The 20,308-nt window shown below is 39.1% G+C and overlaps 1 protein-coding gene across 2 annotated transcripts in view; it reads left to right on the top strand.

Moving 5' to 3' along the window:
• Positions 1-18,957, top strand: part of LOC143885431 (DEAD-box ATP-dependent RNA helicase 7-like) — a 29,507-nt gene extending 10,550 nt beyond the window's left edge. The window contains exons 2-14 of one of the 2 annotated variants that reach the window (XM_077389599.1): positions 4,378-4,512; positions 4,641-4,781; positions 4,918-5,029; positions 6,185-6,255; positions 6,612-6,766; positions 6,861-6,972; positions 14,383-14,484; positions 14,573-14,633; positions 14,716-14,887; positions 15,367-15,463; positions 15,539-15,633; positions 16,538-16,650; positions 18,368-18,957. In XM_077389599.1, coding sequence (XP_077245714.1) covers positions 4,378-4,512; positions 4,641-4,781; positions 4,918-5,029; positions 6,185-6,255; positions 6,612-6,766; positions 6,861-6,972; positions 14,383-14,484; positions 14,573-14,633; positions 14,716-14,887; positions 15,367-15,463; positions 15,539-15,633; positions 16,538-16,650; positions 18,368-18,591 — 1,590 coding nt within the window. In that variant the 3' untranslated portion in view covers positions 18,592-18,957. Of the gene's footprint in view, positions 1-4,377; positions 4,513-4,640; positions 4,782-4,917; positions 5,030-6,184; positions 6,256-6,611; positions 6,767-6,860; positions 6,973-14,382; positions 14,485-14,572; positions 14,634-14,715; positions 14,888-15,366; positions 15,464-15,538; positions 15,634-16,516; positions 16,651-18,367 lie in introns of both variants that reach the window. The other variant, XM_077389598.1, reaches the window with a different exon arrangement.
• Positions 18,958-20,308: the final 1,351 nt, after the last annotated feature.

The following is a 20,308-nucleotide window of genomic DNA, read 5'->3' as shown; positions in this document are numbered from 1 at the left end:
TCGGAAATGGAGGAGAATTCAGGAGAGGATGAGAAGTGTCGGAAGAAGAGAAGGCCTACTCTGACGAGTTTGAGAAATTGATAAAAATGGGGGACCATCTAGGAATAGGTTACGTGGAAAATGTTGAAGGGACAAAAAAATGTTCTTTGAAATATAGAAGCGGGATGCGGGAAAAAAAAGAAGGAAAAACCTCGGGGAAAGGCAGCAGGGAGCTTAAAGCTCTCAGGAAGTAATGGGGTTAGCTCTTGTGGAGTTTCTGGGTGATCCTTTGGGAACAGTTTTATTGGGTTTTTGGGGTTAGATTTGTATAGTTTTTCTGGGATAGGATAGACCATAGCCTTCTGTTAATCCTTGACATAGGTGTTGTTGAGGAAAGCATCGAGGGCTTCTACATTAATCCCATAATAGTTTTTTTTCAAGATCTTCGAGGAAGATCGCACAAGGTGGAGGGTAGTTAGCAATCTATGGAGCAGTTGTTTTCAAGATCTTCGATGAAGATCACAAAGGTTTCTTCTGATAACTCAAACATGGGTGTTTTAAGCATGATCCACAGGGAAGGTTGCAGAATTAGTCTATGAAGTTTTTTGCTTTGGCATGGGAATGTAAAGAGGAAATAGTTCTGGAAATTTTATCTATTAGGGCTCTGGAGTTATCTCCTAGGCCACCATACGATGTAGTCCATGGGGGACTCCCGGTCCCCTCTTCATGTAACATTCGTATGAATTATCAATATATTTTTGTCAAGTAAAAAAAAAAACTCAATAAACTCAAATAAAAAATATAAGTCGAAAATAAAAAAGTCCTTTTTCCTAGGCCTTATGAGTGCACTATGAACAAGCTCATCCCATGACTTAAACCCTCTGATGATGTCCATGTTTATATACATGGATTCAGGATCGGTTAAGAGTGCGATTCATTCTGTAAGAATTAAATACTTGCATTTCCCTCTCACACCCTTGAATTGAAATAAACATTCAAAATGTGTATGGCAAAAGAGTCCATAGTTGATGCGTATGGCAGGAAACGCCATTCATTTGATACCCATTTTAATACGAAAATCTCACTTTATAAAAGAAAATATCATAAACTGATACAATAGTTAGTGTATAAGCTATTGACTTAATAAACAAGGCTTAGTCTCTCATTCATTGACTCAGTAAACAAACATGGGCTTCATTTAGGAAAAAAAAGGGTTTCATGTTTCACATGCAAGTTATAAATATTGTAATTTATCAAGCATCGCTAGTCATAAGACAACAAAAGATCCAAAAGTTCAAAATAAACACAATATCAGAAAGTACCGAACTTATATCCAATTGCAGCAATACTAAATAGCTCTCAAAAGGATCGTTACATATTGGATATTGAAACAGAGAAGTTCACGGATATTGAAACAGAAGTTTATGGATATTGAAACATAGAAGTTCACAGATGTAAAAAAAACCCAGCAAATTGTAAATAAATATATTTATGTTTAGTATAAATATAAATTACATAACCCTTAACGTGATCCGACGGTTGAGGGGGTCTCATGCTTGCCCTTGGCGGTTTGCCTCTTTCTTTGATGAAATCCAAGAAATTCTCGGCGATTCGCTATCTTCATGTTAAAGATCCGCCAACGGGGCTGCTGATAATTTAGCTAGGCGTGGTGTTTTTCTGAGGCTCTGAAGCAATATGATTTCCTTCCTCCTTGATTTTCATTTTGCTCTCTTATCGTTTTGTGCTTAGTTGTTCTTCTTGTATTTGTTTCTTTGGTTTGTTGTATGGGACCATCTTGGTCTTTTTGTCAATGAAACACCTTACTAATATTTATTTTAGTAAATATAAATATGTACGTAATTTATATATATATATATATATATATATATATATATATATAAATTACGTACATATTTATATTTACTAAAATAAATATTAGTAAACTTCTCTAAGAAGTTACGCATGTAAATAACCCAACGAAATAAAATAAAATGAAATCGGAAAAAACAAAAACTAAATAAAAAAACAAAAAGTAAATTGAAATACTAACCTAACAAAATAAATAACTTCTGCATGTAAAAAAAGCCCAACAAAATAAAAAAAAGATTAAAAATATAGAAACCCTAAAGAAATCCAAAAAAAAAAGAAGAGAATCAGCCTAAAAAATGAAATCGATAAAATGAAAACTAAATAAAAGAATAAAAACTACATTGAAGTAACTAATCTAGCAATATAAAAAACTCTCGCATGTAAGAAAACCCAAACAAAATTGAAAAAAGAAACAAATTAAAAATATAGAAACCCTAAAGCATAGTTGCAAAACTTCCCCCTTGTCCGCGTTGAGTCCCCCGAGTCGACTTTCTTTTACCTTGGCCGCGTTGCGCCGCATCTGTGTTCCGCGTTGCGCTCTATAGAGTCAATAAAAATGCCTTTGACTGTCCCAAATTATGACCGCATCAACCGAGTACTCAGCCACGTCGTGCCGAGTCAACTAGGATTTTCTTCAGCCGCGTTCCGCGCCACATCCGTCCCTTTAAGCACTGCCCTAAAGATATCCATAAAAAAGAACTAACCTTCTTCTTAATTGAGATCGACGGGCAATTTATTGCACGGAGACGGAAGTCTGGTGGTTTTTTGCGCAAAGAAGAAAAGTCGAGGCCTCGGGTTATGCCAAAAAGAAAGGCGTGTCTCACAAGGTTTATGCGAAATCTGATTTAGAAACCAAAGAATTTTTTTAAGAAAACCGCGATAAATTCGTGATTTTTTTAACTTTCGGCGACATATTTGATTTTATCGTGTTTTAAACTTTTAGACATAAGCACTCGAATTTATCGTGAGATTTTCAAATCTAGGCACTTTTTGTTATGTAGCTAAGAGGGGCTATTCAGCTTATCTTCTCTATGGTTGTGCAATGGGCTGGGGTTCTCCTTGACTTTAGAGGGGTATCGGAATATTCTATGTGAATGTCTTGGGCGGAGATTAACAGTTCTTTTCAAAGAACAAGTTTTCGCTCAGATGGGAGCCCCTTCCGGCTTTCTGAAGCTCAATTTCGATGGATCCATCTTAGGGAACCCAGGGGCCAGCAGGTTTGGGGATCTCATCTGCAAGGTAGACGAAACCATCGAGAGAGCATTCTCTAGTCCGCTAGGATTGACTATGCGGCGAACGCACTGGGATCGGCTCAGTTGAGAACGATGATCTGGATTGTTTAATGTGGTTCACTGGTTGATCAAGAGTATGGAGGTTCACCGATACCATAGAAGAAGTCCTGGACCGTGTAGAAGGCCATGTAGTCAAATTTGAACACATTTGGTGCCCTTCTAATAGCGAGACAGATCTACTGGCATGGATTGGGGTGGATAGACCGAGTTTGTATTTTTTGATGCTCTACCCCAATGGCTTATTACTTCTTTCTTTTGTTTTGCTGTAACAGACCACTCCGTTCTCTTTTATTTAATTAGTAAATCGTTTCCACTATCATTAAAAATAAAAATAAATTGTTGCAATTACAAAATGGATGTGGGCTTGTTATGTTAGTTGATCATCGGATATTTTGTTTCACCATGCCTAACCGTCTAAAATCAAGAAGCCACAAAATATTTTCACAATGATGCAGAATATGATCAAGGAAGAGAAGTTCTATGCAACATTCATATATAAGCCATTTGCATTTGCAATGCATTTTCAGGAGATTGGAAGAGAATAACGGTGTAAAGTGTAGACTTTTGAGGAACATTGAAAAGAATGATGGTTTTACATGCATACTTTTAAAGGTCGCTTGCTCATTGCCACTTGGCAACTGTCTCGTGCGGAATATGGTCAAAGATTTAGATATTCTTTGTTTGCTCTTTCAGTACTTTGTGTTTATTTATTGGTGAATTTTGTGGTAGGTTTAGGGTTCCATCTCACTGCACAAGAAAATGTTTTTTTTAATGCTTTTTTTGTCAAACAAAGTATAATGTATAATATATTGCATGAAAAAGAATTACATAGGTGAACTTATTGCAACATAAAGTAATTAATATATTGCATGAAAAAGAATCACATAGATGAAGTTGTTGCGCGCACCGGGTGTGGTGTGTTTGGGGACTGTAAAATTTGCCATAAAACACAATTTCTTCCTTGTTGTGTGTTATATATTGTACATGAGAGACAGGATATGTTATATAAATTACTTATTTGTTATTTTCTTCCAACTAATGTTTGATAAGTTGTTGCGGTGGAATGGCAGTTCGCTTGATTCCTCTATCATGTTAAGGAGATAACATTGTCTTTAGTTCCCTTTTCCAGTTAACTGTTTAAGTTTCTAAGTGGTTCGCATCTGTGAGAGTTCACGTCTTTGATGGATGAAGCTCATGGCATGAAGTAGCCATGTTAACACCTTTATATTTGTTATAGGGTAAAACATTGGCCTTTGTTTTGCCGATTTTGGAGTCTTTAACAAATGGGCCTGCCAATGCATCAAAGAAGACAGGCTATGGAAGGCCACCGAGCGTCCTGGTACTTTTACCCACTAGGGAGTTGGCAAAGCAGGTACAAAGAAAAGTGCAATTTTTGAAGACTTCTCAATTTATAGACGTATTATTATTTTATATCCTCAGACAGTTCCTTTTTCTTGCCATTCAAAATAAAAATAAAAATCTGAGTTCCTTTTCTTTCAGGTACATTCAGACTTTCAGATATATGGTGGGGCAGTCGGATTATCTTCATGCTGTCTATATGGAGGAGCGTCTTATAACTCTCAAGATATTGCACTGAAAAGAGGGGTTGACATAGTTATTGGAACCCCTGGCCGCGTAAAGGTTACAATTGTTTTGTCTGGTTTTCTGACCATTTGATGTTTATAGTTAAACTAGGCACATTTGGAATTCATCAACTCTTCCGTATATTTATTATTTTATTTACATGTGCTTTAACCTCCATACTTTCCTGGTCTAGGATCATATGGAAAGGGGAACTATTAACTTGAGCTTGTTAAGATTCCGTGTTCTTGATGAGGCTGATGAAATGCTGAGGATGGGTTTTGTTGAAGATGTTGAACTTATTCTTGGTATGATTCTCCATATGCGTGTCATAGAAAATTTGTATTTGTATTCTGTTTGATCCCAATGGATTTTCAAATCTTTTCTGCGAGACATTATTTGGAAATCAATATTTGTGGTAACTTCCGTCACCATCGCTGCTCCTCGACGTTGCTCCGGCAGCAGCGAGACATCCCTCCCTCCCTCGCTCTCTCTCTTTCTCTCTCTCTTAAATCATGATCATGAAGATGATTGATGTGTTTCGTATCCAAAACTCAAATCCAAATCAAAATACAAATGCATGAGATATCCAAACGGGCCCTTAATGAATTTCAAACAAAATGAAAGAGGGACATTCTATTTATGTAGAAATATTCTATTTGTATATATATATATATATATATATATATATATATATATATATATATATATATATATATGGTATGGTATAGTATGGTATGAATGTATGTATGTGTTCGCTATGGTCCATTGCAAAAGGCATTTCGCGGAATGTCTGTTTCATGAGAGAGCAGCCACATAGGCTCACTTTTCAACGGATGTGGTCATTCTTCACGTGATGGCTGCTCTCTCATGCAACAGACGTTCTGCGAAATGCCTTTTGCGATGGACCCTATGTGTGTGTTTGTGTGTGTGTGCACACACTCACACATATAGGGATTCGCTAGGGTCCATCGCAAAAGGCATTTTGCGGAACATCTGTTGCATGAGAGAGCAATCACCTCAGATGAATTAATTGAACAAGACAAAAAGTGAGCCTATGTGGCTGCTCTCTGATGCAACAGCCTGTCCAAGAAATGCCTTCTGTGATGGTCCCTAGCAAATCCATATATATATATATATATATATATATATATATATATATATATATATATATATATATATATATATATTGTTATCCTTCTATAAAATTAAACTTGCCATTCTCTAGCATCTGAAAATTCTTGAGCTCAGACACTTTTAACTTTCTAGTTTTTCTTGAGTATTTGTTTCTCTAGGAGTGTCTGGGGAAGCATGTCATCCTAAAGTCATCAACATACACATGTTGACGCTTGGCACCCAACATAGATTGTACACTGTATAGAACTTTCTGATGATTGAATTACATGCTTGTCGTCCAAGCGTTTAGTTACAAGAATTTACATTCTATGCCTTTGACCTTGCAGGGAAGGTTGAGGATGTAAGTAAAGTGCAAACACTTCTCTTTAGTGCCACGTTACCTCCCTGGGTGAAGCAGGTCCTTGTTTATCCAACCATGCTGACTAACACTACATTATACTGTCTTGATTTCAGATATAATTTAGTATAGGAATGATAAAATGAAGGGCGCCCTTGTAAAAACCAACTAAAGGGTGCCCCTATTGGTCAATCCCAACAAAGCGCATTTATAACCACATAGAAAATTATAAAAATGGTGTAGATAACCGTACAATAAATGCACTTTGTCCATAAAGGATCAATGAGGGCGCCCTTGTAGTTGGTTTTTTGCAAGGGCGGCCTTCGGGCTATCATTCCTCAATTTAGTATATTCCTATGCTCTTTTCTTTTGATTTTCTTGGTCTCTGTCTGATGCTATTTTATGCATGTTTTCAGATTGCTTCTAAGTTTCTTAGTACTCAGAAGAAAACAATTGATCTTGTTGGTAATGAGAAAATGAAAGCTAGTACTAGTGTTAGACATATTGCCCTTCCCTGCTTTCATTTAGTGAGAGCCAGACTTATCCCGGATATTATTCGTTGTTATAGCAGGTTGGTTGTTTTTAAAGTCTTCTATTAATGAGCTTTTGCCAGCTTATTCTATCCACTAGGGAAATGTTTCTTACTTACGATTCTTCTAATTCAGTGCAGGCCGTACAATTATTTTTACTGAGACAAAGAATTCTGCTTCTGAACTTGCTGAGGTATTCCCTGGGGCCCGTGCATTGCATGGAGACATACAGCAATCTCAACGTGAAGTAAGTAGACTGGTTGTTTTTTAACTAGATATGGACTTCTTTTTTTTGAAAGATGACAATTTCATTGATATTAGAAAAGCATTGGGGACCAGGAGTCCCGTCTTGCGATACAAAATATCAATAGATTGGACCGGGTATGCCCAGAACCAGTTGGGGTAAAGCTAACATAACAAATTTACAACCAATACACTTTTTCCTGCATTATGCCACTCCAAAGATACCTATCTATTCAAAAATCTACATCAGTATCCCAACATCCACATCCATTCCCCTAAATCACAGCTCTGCATGACTAAGGACCTAAAATTCATCAAGTCAATACTATGATTAGGTTGCAAAAGCACTACCAGAAACTCATTAGGCGAACAACCATGGTCACTCGAACCATAATTGAGGGCAACCTTCTATCCCAAAAAACAATCCTATTCGCTGAACCATCGGATCCCACGAAAACAGTTTCAAAAAACTCTAGAACCTCTTTACACAAAGACCCCAAAGGGATAAACTAGATGGAAGATTTCTTTAATTCTAGAATTAGACCCACCACCTCATAAACAAATACTTCATCATCCATACTCAAGGTTGGGAGTCCCTCGCCTGATAGGGTTTGCTCTTCTGAAGCTTTCTTTCTCATTATCATCTTCTCTAACATCTGAATTCCCCTCTTCTTGCCCTCCTCCCAGCGAAGGCGCCTCGAGGTCAGTTCCTCCTCTAATAAAATGATGAAGAGAGGATGCTCATGCAAAGGGGAGTGTGATTCTTCGATGGTCCACTTACCAATCAACCAAAAGAGTGCTTCCGACGACTTGGAAGCTTCTTCTTTTAATAACTTCCACTGCTGTTTTGAAAAATCCCTGGCAACTTCCTTTGGAGTAGGCGAGTGATTGGATGCAAGTTCTTTTGAGTATACCATTCTTTCCAGAACTCTGAGGGGAGGTCTCCAGCTCAAATAAGTCCACTGGCATCTTTCTCTTTTTGCCATTGTGAGAGCAAGAAGAAGATACCGAATCGCCCCGACTCTCCATATAAATCCCCGTTCCTAGACCCAAAGGAAACAGAGAAAGATTGCAAAAAAATAATGTATTGCCTCCAACTGGATCCGAAGAGAAGGCTAATAAACCCATATTGAAAAACTCCCTTGATCAGGAAACAACATTGAATGCGCCGAAGTGACGCTTCCAATTTCTTCATTAATTCATTCATCAGCCCCAATGCCAATGAGGGGTTGTACATTACCATAACCGCCAAAACCCAGAAAAAGTTAGAGGACTTTCCAACTTCCCACTTCAGGAAATAGCTCTATGTTACCCGGTCTATTATTCTTCAAACCTATCCTTTAATATTTTAACATAACTTGGGACCTTTTCTTGATAGCCACGAAAAGAGGATGTCAGAAATCATCATTCCAATTGTCTGAAGGAAAGAAAGACAACCCAAAAGTCTTATTCTTATGCCGAGAGTGCCACGTATGAGGGCTCACCCTTTTCAAAGTACGGAACATGATTTCCAGATCCCTGATTCAACCTGGATAGAGGTAGATTGCCCCGCAAGTTATTAGTCCGGAATAGACCATTGCCCTGATCTGGCAACCCTAGGTTGGAGCTCATATGTCTTTTTAGCCCAGACTTGGGAAGCGAGTCTTGCAAATTTCCAACCCTTGAAAATTTAAAATTTGAATCCTGCTGAGGGGGATTCAAAAAGCCAATCGGTCGCCTGGCCATAACCTCCAGGGAGCGCACCGACGACCGGTTTCCCAGTTGGGCCGTCTACAAAGAGTCTCTCTGACCGCCTCCAGGGACCAAAAGAGAGCCTCCAGGTCCCTGGATGGGACTCCAACTATGTGACAATGATTGGAGATCCATAATTTCACAAATGGAGGAAATTTCCAGTGATGAGCAGATATTTTGGCCGAGACAAAACACATACATTGATTGTGAACTCCTTCCATTTGAACTTCCATCACCTGCCCGAAAAGATTTCCCAAAGCTTCAACCGTCGAGGAGGCCCACACATGTAAAGGAATACCATAAAAATTAATCCACAGTGTCTTAGAGCCTTGAATGTAATATGGGGACCAATGGGACAGGGACGATAGGGATACTCCCCAGTTTTCGATTCCCAAACCCAGAATCCTAGAGGCCACTTCTTCAGAGTAAAAAACAAAGAGAACCTCGTCATTGGACAGCAAACACGGGCAAGCGAGGGAGGGAGAATTCCAAGATTTTTTAGCCCACTCCCAAAGATCCTGAAGAGATCTAGACAAATCATTCCTTCTAACCACCAAATATGCCTTTAGAGAATCCATTCTTGTTTCTACCTCCTTACCAGAAATAGAGATCGACAGAGGACCATCCTCCACCAATGAGGACAAAATTACCCCAGAGTCAGGCCATGGATCAGATTCCGGAGCTGTCAAGTCTCCAGCTCCTAATGTGGTGGGAGGTAGATATGGAGGCTTAGGAGGCTTTTGATTTCGATCCAGGTGGCAACAACGACATTTACTCCGTCGTTTAAAGTTAGAATAATTACGTGACGAGCAGGACCAATCTCCCTGCCTCCACCACTGATCAAGCTTTCTATTTCCGTCCTGAGCCAAAGCCAACGGTCGATAAACTAGGGGTGATGAACTCTTCTTCTTCGAATTTCTTGCCGCTCGTCTCTCCCATCTCCCGCTCCTCTCTCCTATCAGGCAGATCCTCCGATAGATCTACTCCAAACTAGATAAGTAGACTTGTTTGTTTGCTTTTTTCTTTTCTTTTGTAGATAAGCTGGGATCGAACCTACGACCTCAAGGTTGAGAAACAAAGCCTCAATCATTGAGCTACAGGCCCAACCCCAGGTAGACTTGGTTGTTACTGAAAAATATAGTGATCTATCCTTTAAAATAAGTTGGGACATTCACAGAACGAATTATCTGCCATTTCTTTTCAGTTGCAAAACCTTGAAATTGATTTCTAAGCTATAATTTAGGCTAAACTTAGAATTTATTGCTAACACATGTGCCGTGTTCGACACGACACATGTGTCGACACTCCTTTGAAAACTTTTAAATGTATTACTAGGAGTGAGTTATGTGGGCATGTGGACACATTTTTTTACCGTGTCGAGTGTGATATTCTGTTTATTATTGAATATTGTGTTTACCTGTTCACACGTGTCGACAGTCCTTTGGACACTTTTAAATGTATTGCTAGGAGTGTTAGAGTTAATGTGGGCGTGTGGACACATTTTTTTTACCATGTCGAGTGTGACATTCTATTTTTTCATTGAATATTTTTTTTGAAAGATGATATATTTTATAAATATTAAGATAGCAATTGGGACCAGTAGTCCCATTTTGCAATACAAAATATTAAAGTGCACTAGGCCGACATGCCGGCACTAGTCAAATAAGTTAAAGTAAGCAGTGTCCAGAGTTCAAGACAGCATTCCAACACCATCCAAATCGTCCCATCATTTTTCCTTTACCAGTAACCAAAATTCCTATGAATTCCATTTTACTCCTTTGCCATGTTCACAATTTCTCAATCCAGGCATATTCAAATTTTAACTCCCAAAATCTTTTAAGACCTTTTAAACAAATACCAAGGTATCAGTGGCCAATAGCTATCATGCACACTCACTCAATTCCACAGATAGGACTCCAATGTCCAGCTCCAGTTCCATGTCTTCAAGCCAAAAGTCTGGGGCGAACTGCGGAAAGGGGACCTCTTCCACAGGGTTCTTCAAATTTGAAATCAGCTCAAGTATTTTCCGAATGCAGGAGTTTTTCTTTGCCTCCGTTCTTGCCGCCTTAATTCATTTACAAAGTCTAACCAACCATGAAAGAAAGAAATTTGTAAATTGGTATACAAATCTTCTTTAAGTTGTACGTTCCAGTAATTGGGAAAAATTCCTCCGCAATCATCCAATAATCCGTAGGCTACGAACCCACCGGCGGTGGTCAAACCACTCAGAAATGTCTGGGACCTCCCTCCTTAATCTTGTAAAAGTTTTAGGACCCGCGGAAGAAGGAGAAGCCATATTCTAGACACTGGAGGTTACACTTACCTTTACTGAGGAATTAGACGTCAATACCATTTAGGTAAAATAAAAAAACCCAGCCCTACACAACTCCCTAGACTCACTACCCATTCTCAATGGTTATTTCCCAAAAAAGTAATCCAAAAGTCAGTAAAAAGAATCGCCACCACGCTATCATTAAAGAGGCAGAGGAAAAGCCTCCTGAATCTTATTCCTTATCTACTCTTCCCTAGAAAAGATCTGGGATTATCATTGCGCTTATGCGGTTACCTTTAAGCTCAATCGCCAGAAGCGAAAAGCCATTAGGACAATTTAACTTGCTTCACACGTAAAGGCAAGTTTGAATATCTGTTCAGTCCAACAATTCAGAATCCGGCAATTCAGAATCAACCGCGTTCAATCAACGTACTCTAATGTTTAGACCACCACACAAATGACCCCCAAAACCTGCACCAAGTGCAGTACCCAAATCCCTACAAGGGTCAGCCTAAATAACAAGGTACCTCATCCACAGGACATCCCTGTTCAGCAAAGTAGAGTGGCCCCACTCAAAGTGTTGACTGTGGTCAAGAATTTTCCCGGTCTTTCTAAAATAGGACATCGTTAATATTGTCGCCATTATCCCTTGTATAAATAGAGTAGAAAGAAACCACCCATAATTGCGTATACTTGGGCCTAAAAAAGTAATTATTACTGCCTTAGGTTTCTTTCCCCACAAGGATAAACCCATGTTCAACTTTGAAAAGGGAAGAAGACGTACCGACCAAGCAAGAAACGTGTCACCTGGGAGTCTGAGACCCATTAATTCCTAGACCTGATTCCTTAACCCAAAAACTACACCTGGAAAGAATAGGAGGCTTTTCTCTAGGCCTGACGTCCCATTAAATGCTTCAAAACCTGACACGAACGGGATAAGCCAGACTTTGGAAGCTGAGGGAAGGAATCGTGGCCCACGAGTTTGCGCAAAAAGTTTCCCAACAGTTTATAAGCTTTGCTGTTAGATTTTCTCAACCTTTTTGTGACTTGGCTATGACGTCCTCCTTGCTGGCCAATAGGGAAAGATTCCGTATTACTTCCCTTGGATTTGACATCATTTAAGGCCTGGAAAATCCACTACCATTTTGAATTTTGAATTTCAAAGGTAGATCTTGGGATCCACCCACATGAGAGATACCGGGTTGTTGACTCAACTGAGTTAGGACCGGTCCCAAATCAGCCCGCCTATCGCCCGCACCCCCCTCACCTGACTTTGGTCTGAGTTGTCCATCCGCCACAAAAATTTTCCCCTCATTCAACCTCACTATACGAGGGTCTTGAGGCTCAACCAAAGGTGGTAAGTTCAATGGATCAGCAAGGGATGGCGAGACCTTTGATAGCTCCAGAAGAAAGGGTTTGGAGGGCCGAGAGACGATATCAATTCTGAAGATGGTCTCCTGAACTCGTATATGAACGAAAGGCCTTATTTCATCCATCTCCGAGGGAAGGATCAGAACTGAGGCAATCGTCATTCCTTCCATCTTCAGTTTTAAAACTGTACCAAAGAGACGGCCCAAAGCCTCTACCGTAGATGTCGCCCATACATGAAGCAGAATTCTTGAAAAATTGATACACATCGCCTTCTTCTCAGGCTTGATGATCGGGCTCCACGCGAAGAGAGAGGAGAGGGAATTCCCACAAGCATTCGCCTCCAGCTTCAAGACCTTGTCTGCCATTGCTTCACTGGTGAACATGACCAAAATCTTGTTGTGACCGAAGGTACCTGGCCTAGGAAGAGTTGGGATTTTCCAATGATTTCTCGCTCGATTCCAAATATCTTACAGGCTCCAATTATCCCATTTTGGCCTACCAACCAACAAGATTTTAGAAGGTTACTTCGTTCCACCACCTCTTTACCAGAGATAAGTAAGGTTGGAATTCCGTCAATAGAACTGGAGGTGATGGTCCCAGAATCCGGCCAAAGACCCCCAGATTTTTCCTCCAATACTTCTTTAGGACGCCAGAGTCTCCCTTTTTCTTTTACGATCTTACAAATCCGGCACTTAAACCGCCATCTGAAATTAAAGTATCTGCAATCCTTGCAAACCCAGCCTCCAGTTCGGGATCCCAAATTTGACATTTCCCAACCATGCCAGATGAGTTAAATCCGCTCTCACTTCTTCCCTGTGGGTGTAGTGTCCTAACTTCCTTGTGCAACATCCAGTGCAATCTGAAGTCGCTGACCCCAATTTAGGACCCTTGTATCATCATTGAATATTGTCTGTACCTCTTTTTATTATTAACTCTTCTTTAACTAATATTTGCTGTTGTTATATCCCCTCCGATAAACATAAAACTAAGGTTACCTGGAACGCGGTTCGTTCTGGTACGCGGTACCATGAGGGTATATATATATATATATATATATATATATATATATATATATATATATAATTTCATATATTTTTACAAGATTGTCATTCCATAGTACACACTACGCACATTTAATACACAAAATATAAAAACCTCGTGTATGTCATACATATTTTTTCAAAAAGAAAGTTCCTGTTGGAATATATGAATATCCTTCCATAGTCCATACTACATCCATTTAATAAAAAAATAAAAAAAACCTCATGTATGCCCACATATTTTTTTCAAAATAAAGCTCTAGTTCCAATTCAGTCCAAAATATATAAAATTTGTAGCTCTCTCCATCTCTGTTCTAGTCTATATGCATCTCTCTCTCTTTCTCTCCCGCGGGTCGCCGCGGTTCGTCATTTTTGGCGATCCGGGTCGTTAGTGAACCACGTTTCAGATCGTGCGACCCCGGATCGCGGATCGGAGGGCGGATGGTGAATCCGGTAACTATGCATAAAACCCTGAACAATCTCTTATTCCAACACTATATTCATTTAATCATATTGATCTCCCTTTCTCGTTGTATATTGGAGACAAAAGAGAACTAGCTTAAATTGATAAATGCGTTGTTTTTTATTATCTCATGTTTGTTTTAGATTATCGTTAATTCATTCTAAAATTTATTTGTTTATTAAATGAATTCCTTACAAATTATGATAGTAATCAATAATTTTATGTGTATGTACATGTCACCATCTTTAGTTTTTTAGATGTTGCCTGTAAGACACGAATCCTTGTTACATGCTCTTATAGTTGCCTCCGTGTCGAAACTCAACACACACGGATCCCTATCGACAAATCATGATTATATATACTTTCTATTTTAGCCATGTCCCCATTTCTAAGTTTTGGGGGTTTGCCGTGTCTTACACTTCGTGTCCGTGTTCACAAATCATAGTTTCTAAGGCTATATAACACATCTCATTCGTTTTGTTAGTAATGGATTAATTTGTCATTTTTTAAATGTTGAGGACCAAGTTTCATTTTCAGGCTACTCTTGCTGGATTTAGGTCTGGCAAGTTCCAAGTTTTGGTGGCCACAAATGTTGCAGCACGTGGCTTGGACATCAATGATGTTCAGTTGATTATTCAGGTTGCACTTATTTTTTTGTCACATGGGTTTGCTTGAAAATATATTGCAACCTTGGATGGAACCTAATATCTCCATTGACATGTTTCAGTGTGAGCCCCCACGAGATGTGGAATCCTACATCCATCGTTCAGGACGCACAGGGAGAGCTGGTGAGTTTAAAATTTAGCACATTGGTATTGGTTGACCGTTAGTTTGTTTTATAAGTTATTGATATGAGACTGTATTTTTCAGGTAATACTGGAGTTGCTGTACTTCTTTATGATCCAAAAAAATCGTTTGCCATTTCTAAAATAGAAAGAGAGTCGGGTGTAAAATTTGAGCACATCACAGCTCCCCAGCCTGCTGATATTGCTAAATCAGCTGGTTCAGAGGCAGCTGAAACAATATGCCAAGTCTCTGATAGGTATGTCCATCCTCATTTTGATAGAGAATCAGGGCACGTCTGGCTTCCATGAATTGTTTTTCATGATAGATCGGTGGTCTCCAAGTGGAGATAAGGGTGAAGTGGCTAAAAATCAGGAAACGAAAAACAGGAAACTAGTGTCTCTGGTGATGAGTAGTGGCAAAAAGAATCAGGAAACAGTAGATCAGATTTTGAGTAGAGTTTTTTGTTTCCGGATTTTTAGCCACTTCTACCACTTGGAGACACTTTAGCGGACCCCAACTAGTTTGGGACAAAGGCTTAGCTGAGTTGAGTTGAGTTGAGTTTCTACCACTTGGAGACACTAGTTTCCCGTATTCTGTGTCCTAATTTCTAGCCACTTCTCAACTTGGAGACCGATTTATCATGAAAAAAATCATGGTAACCAAACATGCAGATGTATGTTTTCAGTGAAAAACTGTTTGACGAAATTGAACTGATAAATTTCTTCTGAATTGCAGTGTGGTTCCAGTTTTCAGAGCAGTAGCAGAACAACTTCTGAGTTCATCTGGTCTATCAGCAGTGGATCTACTGGCAAAAGCACTTGCGAAAACTGCCGTGAGTCTTTTTTGTTGTGTGTGTTTCAAAGCCATTATACCCATGTAATATATTGAACCTGGGTATTTGATGCAGGGTTATACTGAAATAAATAGGAGGTCGGTTCTCACTTCCATGGAGAATTATGTGACTCTACTTCTTGAAACTGGAAGAGCCATCCACACGCCATCGTGAGCATTAGAACCTTACACTGCATTTATACCTTACATTCTTAGATTTAGGTCTTTAAACTTGTGATGATTATCACACAATGATACGCATTGTTGATTTGTCAAAGGTTACTTGTACACAATGATACGAGTGTTTGGTTGCACAAACTCTTGGCATCTATTGGAATTTTGATAGAAAAGTAAAGCCGATTCCTTGTTTGGTTGGCAATGTTGCATTAGAATTTTAGGAGGCTTCCCAACATGTTTCAGGCATAATTATTGCTTTTTTGTCCATGTGGCGTTCATGTCTCCCTTCTCGCATTCAAACCAAATTCTACAAAAAAGGTAGAATTTTGGTAGCAAAACCGTGGAAAAGATGTTCTCTCTCTCTCTCTCTCTCTCTCTCTCTCTATATATATATATATATATATATATATATATATATATATATATATATATATATATATATAGTAGTAATGACACCCTTACTTTTTCCATTATTCTCCGAGTCTATGCCGCGCAACCAAACACTTCTTACCACTATTCTCCGAGAGGTAATTCTAGACAAATATGCTTGTCTCCTTCCTTTCGACTTCTTGTTCCACTACTCTTCGAGCCACTACCACGCATCCAAACATAGAATTTTGAGTGCTCTGAAAGAACAAGAATGGCAAACATAGATATCACATTATGTGCTCAGGATGTGGTGCAGTATTTAATATTCATGCTTTTGATTTTCCCCAGACCCCTCAATGGTGGGTGGCGGGAGCCTCGTGCATTGGGCCACCCTTTTTTTTGTTGGAAGAACAGGAATGACAAACATAGATATCACATTATGTGCACAGGATGTGCTGCAGTATTTAATATTCATGCTTTTAATTTTATTCTTCTAAATGTGTCTTAGGTATGCTTTTGGCGTCTTCAGGAGATTCTTACCCGAGGAAAAGATTGAGCAGATAAAAGGTCTTTCTCTTACAGCTGATGGAAGCGGGGCAGTGTTTGATGTGCCGGCTGAAGATGTGGACTTGTTTTTGGCAGGTATTTTCTTGACGAAATTGTGAAAGGATAATTGTCTTTAAAAGCAAATTAACCATTTATAGTAACAAATATAGGGGAGCAAGAAAATCTCATCTTGATGAACAAAATGACCACAATCCATTGTACATGTGGGATACATGGTGATCAGGACTGTTGAACTAATGGGTCATCACAGGGTGACCCAGTGTGATGCAGATTGTAGGCCAAATAAGTGGCATATTTGCCCATTAGGACTTTTAGGAACTTATCTCCATGTTATTTAGTTTCTAGGATTTTATTTCCATGTTTTTAGTTTTTAAGGCTTTTATTTTCCATGTTATTTAGAGTTATGGAGATTATTTACTTTCCATGGAATTTTATTTCAATTGCCTATAAATAGGCTTCATGTATTAGAGATTAATATTTTGATGAATAAAGATTGATTGGCTTCTCCCCTCTATAGGTTTCTTCTCCTTTCTCTATTCCTCTTCTCTTCTTCCCATATTCTTCTTCTATTCTTCTCCCTCTCTTCTCTTCTTCTCATCTTTCTTCTCCTTCTCTTCCTTTTCTTCTATCTTCCCGGTCTTTCATAAATTTGGTATCGAAGCAAGGTTCCAAGGTGGCCTTCAACCCAACCTACATCACTCTCTTTTTTTTCTTTTCTTCCCCTATTCTTCTTCTATTTTTCTCCTTCTCTTCTCTTCTCCTATTTCTTCTCTCTTCTCCTATTTCTTCTATTTCACTTCCCGGTCCTACATCACAGTGGGTCCGGGTCTAATGCTGAATGGAGTTATCTCAGCCGCAAGATTGAGGCATGCAAAAATCAAAGACTGAAAAACATCTTGTTTATCATACTTGATCAAATGTCTAGAATCATCCGACGAAGGTGGGATCAAGGACAATGAGATTTACTTGTGCTGGTGTACCCGTTGCAGCAGGTCCATGCTGGGCACGGTCGTTTTTTTTGTGAAAATTATATTCGTCTTATAAGACATTTCCTTTTACTAATTAGGGTTACATCTGTGCAAGTGGAAATCATGGAACGTGGGAGTTCTTGCATAAATTAGGTGGAAGGTACGGAGAACAAGATCAGGATTCAGGTCGTCTTGGGTTTGCCATCAGCATTCGGATTTGTTTTTCTACATACTCCATGATATTAACTTGATCGCGATAACTAGGGCCATTAAGCCTGTTTGCTAGCAAACTGGTCATACTTACGAGTCTCAACGTTGAATAAACTCAACTTTCTTTAGATATATTTTAAATTCGTCAGGACTTGATTTATACTTAGCCTTTTGAACTAGAAAGAACTTTCATGGGAATATCAACTATGGTTTAGGGCAATTATATGCCATTTTGGGAAAATAAGTCCTCCATCATTAAAAAAATAGGCTTTCATTCCATTAGTTGTCATTCCCATGAACAAGCAAAAATAATTCCAAACTGAAAAATGTCTACCATCACTGTGGATTGGTACTCTGGTATTTTAACTGATTCCCCTAATTTATAAAGGGAAATGTTATCAGCACAACCATATTTTGATATTTGCACAAACCCGGCTGTCTTTTCTTCTTTAATTGGCTCATGAGAGCTTTTTGGGAAATGTAATAAACTTTTGACAACTCTTTGAATGTTAACAGACAAGATGGGTTAGCGAAAATATCAAAATATGGTTATGCTGATATCATTTCCCTTTATAAATTGTTTATATAATTTGTCAAATGTTTTTCATGTACAGGCCAGGAAAATGCAGATATGGTGAGCATTGAGGTCTTAAAGGAGCTGCCAGCCTTGCAAGATAAAGATCAGCAGAGAGGGGGCAGTGGTGGGGGTGGATGGCGAGGAGGAAGATTTGGCGGCAGTAGTGGTGGTGGCAGTTATTTTGACAGAAGAATTGGCAGTGGCAGTTCTTTTGACAGAATAGGTGGTGGTAGATTTTCTGGCGGGAGAGCTGGCAACTGATTCGGGCGTAGGGTTTGAATGGTTCTGGGCGGCGGCAGCATGGTGACTACAGATCCGGGCTTAGGGGTTGAGGAATAAAGAAATGGGGACAATTTGGATGGAGAAAGGAGGACGAAATGGAGACTGGAATTGTTGAAAATGCTTAATGAAGAGAAAGGGGTATCTCAAGGGAAGCAAACAATTTTGTTCGCGGGATAGTTTATAAATTATTGTTAAGTAAATGTATGATTTGTGTGTTTTAAGTGTGTATTCTAATTAGAGGACAGATTTTAATTATTGTTTCAAAGTTCAATTAGCAAATGGCTTCCTGTTATTGTTAAAACACAAGCTTTGGCAATATTCATTGTTCACTTCTTTTGCAGGCTATTTTCAGATGTTGAGGGACTCTTCATGTTGATCCCGGGATTTATATTAGAGGGACTCTTCATGTTGATCTCGGGATTTGCTAGGGACCTTCTCAGAAGGCATTTTGCGGACCGGCTGCTGCATTAGAGAGCAGCCACAGGCTCATTTTTCAACAGATTTTGTCTTATTCATTTAATTCATCTGATGTGGCTGCTCTCCTAAGCAACAGCCAGTCCACGAAATGCCTTGATAGTCCCTAGCAAATCCCAAAGCCAAAGGGATGGCCTAGATCCTTTTTGTATGTGGTGACTTTCCTATCTCTTTGGCCAATCCCGTTTGGAATCGACGGTCCTAACACTTCAATCTAGTTATGGAGAATATCAACAATCAAAATAGAGAAAACCCAAAAATAAAACCTCTTGGCGTAGGGTCATTTTAACATTTTTGATTGGCATGACGAAGCCGACCAAATGTACGATCTGGATCACTTTTCAACATGGGACCAATCTTGTTGATGGTTCTTACAAGGTGGGTCCAGCCGTTGCTCCTTGAAGATGGGTCCCACACCCTCATATGCTTGGGTCCTGTTTTAGCTTAATTAATCATCATTTTTATTAGTTATTTAACAGAAATGTTTAATCTTTAGTGAACAGGAAAAAAAAAGTTACTAAACATTTGTTAGAAAGCCGGATCCCAGTGTGAAGTCCTAGTCGGATCCCAGTAGCTTTTTTGTTCTACAAAGCTTATCTTCCTCTCTGGTTTCATACCACAGTCAAAAGAAAACCACAAGTTCTACGGGCAAACATTATTCATCTAAAATATACATGAACTAGTATTCCGGACCCATGCTATGCATTAGGGCTGCAACTCTGGTCGGGCGGGTCGGGTTTTGGAGAACCCAACCCTACCCGAGAAATATCTCGGATCGGGTCGGGTCGGGTTTTTTTTTGGAAAACCCACGATTCCCAAACCCGGCCCTACCCATGATAAATCACAGGTCGGGTCGGGTTTTTTCACGTTGACGCAATTTTTTAAGGAAAATTCTTGTTTGGCAAGGCAACTCAACTCATAGAAGCAGAAATGACACTCACATTACACTTGAATCAAACAATGATATAATTACACTCACATTACACTTGAATCAAACAATACTCTAATCAAACAATGCTCTAATCAAACAATATTGAATCAAACACTTGAATCAACTCAACTCATAGAAGCAGAAATTACACTCACATACAATAACAGTGGGTGCATGGGTTTAACTTTTAACTTTTACCTAACAATAGAAAAAAACGTACATACTATAACTTATGTAACTCGGGTCGGGTCGGGTCAGGCCCCTTCGAACCCGGCTCGACCTGAGATTCAT

This window comes from Tasmannia lanceolata, unplaced genomic scaffold (genome assembly GCF_043159265.1).
Source record: "Tasmannia lanceolata isolate RefF3 unplaced genomic scaffold, GAP_Taslan_0.1 ptg000008l, whole genome shotgun sequence".
NCBI classification, from domain to species: domain Eukaryota; kingdom Viridiplantae; phylum Streptophyta; class Magnoliopsida; order Canellales; family Winteraceae; genus Tasmannia; species Tasmannia lanceolata.
Note: the sequence above shows the minus strand (reverse complement) of the source record. Positions and strands in the feature narration are given on the sequence as shown.